The 11,796-nt window shown below is 39.6% G+C and overlaps 1 protein-coding gene across 1 annotated transcript; it reads right to left on the bottom strand.

Moving 5' to 3' along the window:
- Nucleotides 1-9,756: 9,756 nt before the first annotated feature.
- LOC149234703 (uncharacterized) lies at nt 9,757-10,347 on the bottom strand. Its single transcript, XM_089368347.1, has one exon. The coding sequence runs from the start codon at nt 10,345-10,347 to the stop codon at nt 9,757-9,759; it is 591 nt and encodes a 196-aa protein (XP_089224473.1).
- Between the last annotated feature and the right edge of the window lie 1,449 nt (nt 10,348-11,796).

Here is an 11,796-nt window from a genome sequence, read left to right on the forward strand (position 1 = left end):
TGGAAATTTTTCATTTCTTTTTGCAGGTTTGGCATGCCATTTGCAATTGTGGCCATTTCCTTCGCCACCTGCTCCAGAGCCTTTGCAAGAAGGCGTTTGAACACCCAGTAGATGTGAAGAGTCTGCATATATAGCGTCAACCTTCCTCAAGTATTCCCCAGATCTCTGATCACTTCTGCCCACTCTTCTGTCTCGGAATCAGACTGTTCCTCCCTCGTAATGGCTTCCATTTCTTGAATGATTTGATGAATATCTTCATTTGTGCCTTCCTTATAAGCTCTGGCAGCATCCTGGACTGCTGTCAAAGTAGATCTTCTCCCTTTGATTTGGCTATTTGAAGCATTTGTTGGCTGGTCCTCTTGATTCCCCTGTTTCGGACGTCCTCTGCTTCCATGCCCCCTACCACGACCTAGGTACCACGACCTAGGCATGCCATCCTACTTTTTACCTTCTCCTGTTGACAATTTTCATTCATAGAGGTCAGTTTTTGAAGTTCAGCATAAATGTCTTCCTCCTCAAATTTCTTGGTGGTTATTCCTCTTCTCCTACTACAGTGACCGCCATGCTTGCCATTTTAGGGATGCAAGAATTTAAGAAGGCCTTCAGTCATTCGGATCAATTGTTGGGCTAGGAACAGGATGTTTGTATCACTCCCTTCAGTCTCCCACTTTACCTTTGCAGTGGGTTGGTTGATACGGCCCCCCAAGTTTCTTCCCAGACTATTCTTATGGCAACAATTCCTCCCCCCATCAAGAACCCTTCCCTGATTCTGACCCAATTCCCCCTCACAATGCATTGCTGAGTGAAGAGCGACTTCACGCCAACCCTTTTCTTCCTCATAGGCTTCAAATGTATTAAATTTATCCGTTATACTAGTCATGACAAAGAAAAGGATTGAAGGGGTCTCAGAGTTAACATACCCAGAATTGCTAATCTCCTTGGAAGCTCCTTCTGTTTGAGCTGTGCCCTGCTCCTCTTCCTCCCAGCGTAGTTTACCCTTCCTTCTAAACTTCACCACCTTCATATAATACAATACATATGTCCCTCTCCCTCTTCCACTACTGCCGCCACTACTGCTAATCCCTTTCATTCCACCTCCCCCACTCTAGTTTTTTGAGAAGTGCGCTGACATGCATTTCATTGCTCTGGCTGGAAGGATGGCATTGTAGTATGGGTTAGCTCCTCTGTCTTGCAATGATCATAATTTCGCCTTCCTCCCTCACCTACTTTTCTCCACACCCCGATCGGGGGCCATCTGTCTCTATTGTCTTTGAATCGTGTCTTCATGATTATCATGGTTTAAAATCATTCTCAGTGGCTCTAATTCTGAGTCCTCTGAATGTAGAGTCCATATGTTATCCAGTTTCCTTCCTTGTTCCTGGCATCTCCAGTTTGCAAGAAAATCCGTTGCTCTGTTACCCTCTCTTCTAACATGCTTAATGATCATATATTCAAATCTTTTTAGGATAATTTCCAACTCTTGAATTAGGTTGGTCGTTCTCCAACTCTACGTAACTTTGTCCCATGAGGTCCCATTTTTAAGTTTTTTGATTACGTGTATGACCATTTGGGAGTCCCCTTCCACTTCCAGGTTATTGTATCCATTTCTGATTGCTATCTTCAGTCCTTGACATACTGCCATCAATTCAGCTTCATTGTTGCTCATGATGCCACCATTGTCTGAGTAAATCCATTTTGTTCTGCCTTGATCATCCCGAAAGAGGCCCCCAATCCCTGCCGGGCCTGGATTTCCTTTGGATGCTCCATCGAAATTTAACTTTATGAATCTAGCCAAGGGGCAAGAGAAGTGCATGGTACTATTATATCTCATATTAGGTTTTTTCCACATCTGTGGAGCCACCATCCCTTGATGCAGGTTTAGCTTCCTTAAAATCTGATCTTCTTCCGACGTCGTTTCCCAGTCTTCTACATTCCAGGTATCTGCAAGGATGGTCTCACGAATATGACTCAAGGTTTTTCCCCAGATTTGGTCTTTTGTCATCTCTTTGTTTTGGAAGGTTCTTCTATTTCTTTCTTTCCATATCATCCACATATTCATCCCTACTGCTAGACTCCAGGCTCGTCTTACCACCGGGAAAGTGAATTGGCCACCTCCCCATATTTCAATTGTGTTTTTAGTGCTCTGTTGATCTCTGTGAGTCCTTCCAAAGAGTTTCCTAACCTCTTCCCATTGTTGTTGAGCTCCTTTACATGAGTTCAGGAGGTGTTCCTACGTTTCCTGTTCTTGTTTGCAGAGATATCATCTGGGGGGTCCATGTATGCCTCGCTTTTGGAGTTGGTCTCAGGTCAGGATGCGACCTTTGCTTACCAGCCATAGGAAGTGGGCCACTTTTGGCCACCAATTACTAGTCCATATTTGTTTCCAATTGACTGTCATATCCTTTGGTTCTCTAGGAGTTAAGAGATGATATGCCTCTTTAATTGAGAAATTTCCTTTTATTGTGTAACCCCATCTCAGTATGTCTAGTCCTGATCTTATAGGTATTCTCCTTGTCTGCATTTCCTTTTGATATAACTCACTTTGTTCTCCATCAACTTGATCCGTCCATTCTTCTGGACTCTTCCAGATTCTCCATACTTCCTCTTGACTCCCCTCCTTCCAAAAGTCCCTTACAAGATTCATTCCGTCCTCAACTGCCTTTTGGTATATATCCCTTAAAGCTTGAAGTCCGTTCAGTCTTTCTCTTTGCTGCCAGGCTTCCTCCCAAAACCTGGCAGAGCTGCCATCCCTAATTTCCCAAAAAGCATGTTTAGTTATTATTTCTTTGTTTTGACTGGCTAGATTCCAAATTGTCGACCCTTTCGGGGTATCCCTTATTCTTAGAATCTCCTCTGGTTTTGTTGGCATATTATATTTTTTTGTCCATATTCTTTTCCATAGGTCGTTTCCTCCATTCATCCAGCGCCACCAAAGTTTAGCACCCATTACTTGATTCAGAATGTAAGGATCTCTAAGGCCTAACCCTCCCTCAGTCTTGCTTTTCACCAAGTCCTTCCAGGATACTAGAGACCATTTTCTTTGATCCTTCAGTCCTCCCCAAATGAATTTTTTAAAAAACTCTACCATCTTTGCACACGCTCCTTTAGGGGCCGCCATTGCTGATAGTTGGTATATTGGGATCGATTGAAGGATTGCCTTAACTAAAACGGCTCTGCCAGCAAAATTCAAAGTTCTGAAAGACCAGTTGGCTAGTTTTCTAGCAATTTTGTTAGGCCCCTATACTACTAGTGTAACCCCTTATTGTTATTAGTATAACCCACTTATTATATTGATGTACCCATGTAGTGCCCATATTGTTACTATTATGCCACATAGAAGCCCACAATTGTTACTGTTGTGCCCTACAATATTATTGTTATGTAGGCTTTGATTGTATTGGGACCACTTAGACTCCTATATATAGAAAGGAGTTATTTTCATTTGTATCATCCAAGAATTGTTCATTTATGTAATGTAAAGGAGGTTGCCCCCTCGAAGAGGCTGAATTCTAAGGCGTGGATCTCTCTTTTCTATCTTTTTGTGAGCTGGTTTCATAACATTTGGTATCAGAGCTTTGGATTCTAGGGTTTCGCTGCTCCAAACAGGTCATCGTGGCATTTTCGCTATAACTTTTTTTCTGTGACGTTTCAGAAGTCGCAAAAAAAACCCATTTGAGAAGACATCGCGCTGAACCTTGGGTCCGAATTTTAGAGCTTTTCGCACGATAATTTCGGAGATATGATTTCAGGAAGTTGGTCTTTTTGATGACTCCTGAATTACACTCAAAACAGGTGACCTGGGGAAAATCGTCATAACTTTCTTTCTGAGCATCGGATTGAAGTTTTGTAAGAAGGTACAGAAAGAGGACGGAATGTAGTTTCTTGTGGGTGTTTTTCAGATCCAAAGATTGAAACAGTGACTCGTGGCACGTCGTACAACTTCGCTCTACTGAACCAGTCTAAAAGCAAGTCACCGTGGGAGATTTCACATAACGCTTCCTTGGAGAATCCAATTTGTCTCAGACTTGTGGCATTGGAAAGAGGACGCAGAAGGCTACTACAGGTAGCAATTTCAGAATTGGATGATCCGAAATTACAGAGATACATCAGATTCAATATCAGGCTTCTATAAAGTGAAAAAAGGTGTGTAGTTTTTATTTTTAATTTTGTGTAAGCTTGGTTTAACGAAATTCAAAGGGCATAGTAAAGCATTATTATCGGTAACTGATGCCCCGAGGAAAGAAAATGCAAACACCTAGTAAGGAACCTGAAAGCTCTAGCATGACTCATGAAGAAGAGGAAGAAATGCTACATGATATATCAAAATTACAAGAACAAGTGCAACAAATGTCACGCTCACAAAAGCTAACAGAAGCTAAGATAAGTGGCGTGGAATCTAAGGTAAATGGTGTGGAATCTAAGATAAAGGGCATGGAAGCTAAGATGGAGGATTCGATGGCAAATTTGAAGATAGATTTGAATACAAACATGGAAGAATTGAAGAAGTTGCTACAAGAAAGGGTCACTAATGGTGAAAAGGTAGTAAAGGAAACTCATGATGAGAACAAAAGAAATGTTAATCATGATTCCATAGACTCTAATGTTGGATCAAAGACTCACCATGTTCCAAAAATCGATATGAGGAAGTTTGATGGCAAGGATCCCGCCACATGGATATTACAGATGGAGCAATTCTTCGATCTCAATAATGTGCAAAACACACAAAAGGTACGTATGGCAACTTTATATTTGGAACCAAATCAGTTTGTATGGTATCAATGGCTTTGTTCTCGTAAACCATTTATCACTTGGGCCATTTTTACGGAAGAATTAATAGCACATTATGAGGATACAAAAAGCAACACTTTTTTTAGCCAATTGATAAGTCTCAAACAAAAGGGTTCAATAATGGAGCACATTGAGGAGTTCCAAAAATTGAACACAAGGGTAAAAGATATTCCAGAAGATCATAGCATTGATGTGCTCATAGGGTCTTTAAAGGATAATATCCAACATGATGTGCGCCTTTGGGAACCTGATTCATTAGAGAAGGCATTCAGGTTAGCAAGAAAAATGGAAAGCAAAATTATGGCAACTAGGAAGCATACCATTCACAACTATAAAGAAGGAAGTGTTGTTGCCCATAGTCTTCCACAACCTACAAGGTTGACACCACAACAATTGGAAGAAAAAAGAGCAAAAGGGCTTTGTTACAATTGTGATAGCAAATACACAAAAGGTCATAAATGTGCTGAGAAGAAATTATTCTACATAGATTGTGAAGAGGAGGAAGAAAGGGATCAAGAAACATCAAAAGAAGAGGATATACGTAAGGACACCACCCCAGAGAAAGAAGAAATGAATCAGACCATGTCTTGTAAAGCATTGGCAAGAATTACCACTCGTCAAACTCTGAAGATAGAAGGACATATCAAGAAGAAAAAGGTGCAAGAAGTGAAAGATCACATCGAGAAAGAAGAAATGAATCCAACCATATCTTGTAATTCAATGGATGAAATTACCACTCCTCAAACTATCAAGATAGAAGGACACATCAAGAAGAAAAATGTTCAAGAAGTGAAAGATCACATCGAGCATCAAGAAATGAATCCGACCATATCTTGTAAAGGACTGGAAGAAATTACCACTCCTCAAAAGATAGAAGGACATATCAAGAAGAAAAAGGTTCAAGTAGAGAAAGATCATATCGAGCATCAACAGCAAGTTCTCCAACTTTTAAAGGATAACGCCACTTCGGTACAAAATCAAATGAAACAACAGGTAGATCAACATCGTAGTGAAAAATGTTTTGATGTGAGTGATTGGGTATTTTTACTGCTACATCTCAAGCAAGCTATTTATGAGAAGGAAATGTTGGCAATACTACATGCACTTAAAAAATGGCGACCTTACCGAATGGGAAGACGCTTCAAGGATGAGGATGTGGAAGCATTGTTTTGTGCTATTTATATTATCCAACCAAATTGGATAAACGAAGCAACGGATGAATGGAAGAAGAACGAAGAAGTATGGCCACTTATTCAAAAGTTGCAAAAGATCCCAATTCAAGCAATATTGCCAGAAATTGAAGAGGAAGGAAAATTCATATTGGAACCTGGAGCAGTCACAGAAACAAGAACCCGACAGCTACAAAATCGATCAATTTCAGAGTATCTCATCAAGTGGAAGAACTTACCCGCTGAATATTCCACATGGGAGGACAAGAATTTTATATAGAAGCATCAAGAACTACTCAAGCGTTGAGGACAACGCTTTTTGAAGGACAGGGGCATGTTAGGCCCCTATACTACTAGTGTAACCCCTTATTGTTATTAGTATAACCCACTTATTATATTGATGTACCCATGTAGTGCCCATATTGTTACTATTATGCCACATAGAAGCCCACAATTGTTACTGTTGTGCCCTACAATATTATTGTTATGTAGGCTTTGATTGTATTGGGACCACTTAGACTCCTATATATAGAAAGGAGTTATTTTCATTTGTATCATCCAAGAATTGTTCATTTATGTAATGTAAAGGAGGTTGCCCCCTCGAAGAGGCTGAATTCTAAGGCGTGGATCTCTCTTTTCTATCTTTTTGTGAGCTGGTTTCATAACAAATTTTCTCAATGGTTCATTGCCAATTCGACAACCTTAGAGGATTTAAGGCTAACGACGTTCCTAGATATCTTGTTTGGATGTTCTCCTGATCAAAATCCAAGTATTCTTGTTAAAAAAAAATTGATATTTCCAGCAGTGTTGAAAAAATAAGTGCAGGACTTGTCCTTGTTAATTTGCGTGCCTGAAGTTGCCATAAAAAGTTTTAGAATTTATTTAATTCTACGAGCTTCTCTGAGGGACACAGTACAAAACAACATAATGTCATCTACGAATTGCTGATGAGTAATAGGAAGGTTGTTACCCCATATTTGGATTCCTTTAAGCTTTCTTTCTCTTACTTCTTTTCTGATGTATCTTCCTAAGCCTTCTACAGCTATGATGAACAGGAAAGGGGACAATGGATCACCCTGTCGGAGTCCTTTGGATGCTTTAAATTGCTGGGAAGGGGTTCCATTCACAAGGATGGAGAAATTGGCTGAGGAAATCATAGCAGAGATCCATTCAATCCATCTATTACAGAAACCAAAGGCCCTTAAAAATTCCTTTATATAATTCCAATTCAGACGGTCATAAGCTTTGGAGAGGTCAAGTTTAATCATCATACCTGCTTCCTTTTTTACTTTCAGAGAATGCACTACTTCTTGACCACCAATCCATCCAGGATTTGCCTGCCCTCAACAAAACCTGTTTGTTTCGGGGAGATAATACTAGATAAAATAGTCTTAAGTCTTTTAGCAATTAATGTAGCTATTATCTTATATATAACATTACAAAGAGAAATGGGTATAAAGCCCTGGGGGACTTTAGACTTAGTTTCTTTAGGAAGCAGTGATAAGAGGGTTGAGTTTAAGCCTGTAATTACCTTCTGGTTTCTTCTTGATTCTTCCACCACGCCTAGGATGTCTTGGCCCAAGAAATCCCATCCTGCTTGATAGAATTCTGTTGTGAATCTGTCAGGGCTAGGGGATTTATTCTTTTTCATCCCTTTTACTACCTCTTCTACCTCCTCCAAGGTGGCTTCCCTCATCAGGGCTAGGTTTTGATCTCTAGTAATCCTACTTGGGATCTCTTTGCAGATTCTTTCAGTAGCTTCTCCTTGGTCTACATTGGGTTCCATAAGGAGTTCTTTGAAATGATTTACCAACACTTGTTCTATTTCCTCATGTTGTGTAACTCGTATCCCTGCTTCATCTTTTATAGAAAAGATTCTATTTCTCTGCCTTCTCTGGATCATTGCTTGGTGGAAGAACTTTGTATTCCTCTCCCCTTCTCTTAACCAATTTACTCTGGATTTTTGCCTCCACAAGATCTCTTCTTGTTTCCGTCTTTCCTCCATTTGTCCTATCAGGATCCCTTCCTCTCTGGCTAGGTCATCACTTCTACCTGCAGTAATGATTTCTTGTTGGATTTGCTTCATCTTCTGTTCTAGAAGCTGCTGATCTTTGAGTATGTGTCCGAATTCCTCTTTATTCCATTTCTTGATGTTTCCTTTCAGTTCTTTTAATTTCAGTTGAAATGTCTGCATTCTGTTTCTTCCTTTCTGTCGACTTTGCTTCCACCATTCTTCTACTTTCTTCATGAAATTTTTATCCTTGAGCCAGAAGGCTTTGAACCTAAAGGGCTTTCTCTTGGGACTAGCTTTAATGTCAAGTTCTACTTTGATCGGCCAGTGGTCCGATCCCATTCCTGGAAGAATCGTTGCTTCAATGAAAATATCCCAATTTATAATATATTCTGACATTAAGAATCTATCTAGTCTAGAAGCAATCTGGTGTCTACCTCCCCTTTTGTTGTTTCAAGTGTAGATCCCGCTTGTTGTCTGCATATCTACTAGCCTTTGATCTGCTATCCAATCTCCAAAGGCTTCCATGTCTGCCTTTATTCTTCTGAGCCCACCTTTTTTTTTCATTTATTGATTTAATCATATTGAAATCTCCTCCTACTATCCAAGGAGAGGTTGGATGCAAGGACCGCATAACTGCCAGATTCTGAAGGAAAATCCTACGATCTCTTTGTATATGGGGTGCATATACATTGGATAAGAGGATCCATTCTTGAGAACCTGTAATTCTGAATCTTCATGAGAGGATGCGAGGTATACTGATCCAGTCTTCGAATTGGACTTCCTCTAGGTTCCAAAGGATTGCTACTCCTCCTGCGCTGCCTGCCGCATCTTGACCAATGATCTCATAATGCGGCTTGAAATTGCTCATCACTTCTTTTAGTTTGCTTTCTCATAATTTTGTTTCTTGGATTAGCATTATATTTGGTTTATCTCTTTCGAGTCTCTCTTTCATATATCTTTGTTTTCTCTTACTGTTCAGCCCTCTAATATTCCAGGTTGTGATGATCATTTCAATAGTTTGAGGGGTTGTTGGAAAGCCTCCGACAATGGCACTACTCTTCCTGAATTCACCAACATGTCTCCCACCATTTGGATGGTCTCACTCATAGGTCTCCTTCCTCTTTTCCTTCCTCCCTTCCCTATAGTTCCTATTTCTGTGTTTTGATTTCCTTGTGTTCCAAGTTGCTCTGGCTGTTTTGCTATCATTGTCCCTCATTTTTATTTGTATCTTTGGAACATATCTTTATAGAGTTGTTTCTGGTCGTCTGGTATGAACCTTTCATCCAGATGCTTCCATTCCTATAAAAGTTTCCTCATGACCTATTCCTCTTCTCCTTCTTGTTCTTGTTGAGGATCTATTTCCATTTGGATCTGTTCTTGAAGCCAATCTCCCTTCTCCCCCTCTTTTTCCAATTCCATATTATTTGGCTCCTTATTTTCCTTTTTATTTTCCTTTTGGGTCTCCCTTATTTCATCTTCCCCCTCTTCACCTTTCACTTCCATTTCTAACTCACGTAGAACCTTAAACTGGTTCTAGCTTTTCTGAGTTATTTCTGGGTAAGAGGGGTTTAGTTTGGTTTTTCCTTTTTGGGGTCTTCTTCTTCTCAATACTTCTGTAAACCCTCCCCTGTTTCCTTCGTTAGTCCTCCTCTCCTGATCCATACTTCCCTTTCCACCCCCCTGATCTGTTGGTGTATCTACTTCATTCATCGGGCAGTATTTAAACAGATGGCCATACTCATGGCACTGTCTACATCTGAAAGGAATGTGTTCATAATCGACTGGCTATTGCCATACCTCATCATGATATTCTATTTCAATATGATCCGGCAGCGGTTCTGTGATATTCATGTAGACACAAATTCTGGCATATGATGTATATCTGCCTCTCTTGGTAGTTTCTGCTACCTTCACAAAGGTCCCGATTGAGTTCCCAATTCCTTCTAGAATCTCTGGATCCCAGAACTCTATCGGGAGCCCAAATAATCTGACCCAAACTGGTGCTGCTAGCATTTTTTCTTTGTCCGGATTATAGCATTCTTCCCATTGCCTCATGAAGAGCCCTACGTTATTGAAGAAGTATGGACCTTCTTCAAAGATCCTCTCCTTATCCTCCAGGTTTGCAAATATTACTGTGAAGAAACCTTTTGCCCCTAATTTAAGATCTAAATGCCCTTTGGGCTTCCACCTTTGTTGTATCCATTTCGTCAAATCTTTCTCAGACGGCCATGTTCCTACAAACTTGCAAATGAGTGCATGATCTTTCATATATCCTCCGTATTCCTCCAATTTATTATTTGGAATGACAAACTTGGGTTTTTTGGTTGCCCGCGGTAGACATTTGTTCCCCGTCCTAGTTTGCCATACCACTCCCATAATCGGCGCCTCCTTGCTGCGATTCCCAGATCCACCGTTTGCTCCATTTCAACTTGATTCTCCTGTTGTAATATCCTTGTAGGAGGGGATCTCTCCCCCCCGCTCGCATCACTCATTTTCCTCCCAGACTAGCTTGTTCTCGGAGCCTTCTTCCCTTGGTTAATCTGTCGTTGTATTGGTCTGTGGTTCTGCAGGTGGGTACAGGATCCCCTGCACCCTGACCAGGAGCAGGTCCGCCCGAGGTCATCTGATCCCAAACCCTAACCCTAATCACCCACCGCCTTTCCCCCAATAAAATATTACTATTAGCTTAAAAGTGTTTTCTTTTATATTATGAATTTAATTTATTTTTCATCTTAATTAATTAATTAATTTATTTATTTATTTTTCGAGGAAATATTTAAGTAGATCCACCAAAAGGGATCACCACATCTTGTTCCTAACTCTAAAGTTGTCGGGGAGAATTGACTTGTGACCTCCCATTAGTAAAATGATTTAATAACGGAAACTCAAGCCATTAAACTAAGTATCAAAACTATTGTTCCTAACCCTAAAGTTGTCGAGGAGAATTGAACTGTGACCTCCCATTAGTAAAATGATTTAATAATAGAAACTTGACCCATTAAACTAACCATCAAAACTATTTTTCATCTTAATTATTCATACTATGGATTCAATTTATTTTTCATCTTAATTATTCATAACCTTTAAGAATATTTATTAACACACCATTCCCAACCTGCCATTTAAAAAACATTTCAATTCCATTGTTTCATTTTATTTCCCAGTACATGGAACCTATTTTAGTTTAATCTATAATTGTGTATACACATAGAGTGCGATTAAATTTGTCACCATTTTCAGTTTCCATTTTTTTCATGTAGTTGTATTTCAATATTGATAAACTTTCATTCATATATAATTAGTACAATCACATTAAAAATATTAATGTGGTTATTTATAAAAAAATATGGAGTCGTCTTTAGTGCAACTCTTTGGACTTTCTGGTGCCTGAAGGTGGAAAATTTTGAGGTGAAATCTTGATTTGTGTTATTTAAACTGTTTTTTTGGCTGTAAATATAGATTGAGCACTGTCACATACCCCGGTAACCTCGCATGTAAAAGCAGGGAGTTAATTTTATTTATACAAAATACTCACAACTAACTATCCAATTCACACCTCCACAATTCCTCATTAATCATCAGAAATAATGTTCATTAGTATATCAAGTAAAATGAAAATAAAGACAGTAAGTTGCATAACCATTAACCACCTCTATGGTAGTGTAATAACATAAACTGTCTCATGAATCCTTGCTGTTGGACACCTAATCCTAATGGGTTAGTGTGGAAGTCGAATGGACAAAAGCAGTCCAAGAGACCTTGGGATCTGAAACCCAAGAGTCACATATTTGTACTATAAATGTATATCTGATGTTAATAAAAAAC

The sequence above is a fragment of the Pinus tabuliformis genome, chromosome 8 (assembly GCF_031772625.1).
Source record: "Pinus tabuliformis cultivar Carrire ecotype Pingquan chromosome 8, CPIR1, whole genome shotgun sequence".
NCBI lineage: Eukaryota > Viridiplantae > Streptophyta > Pinopsida > Pinales > Pinaceae > Pinus > Pinus tabuliformis.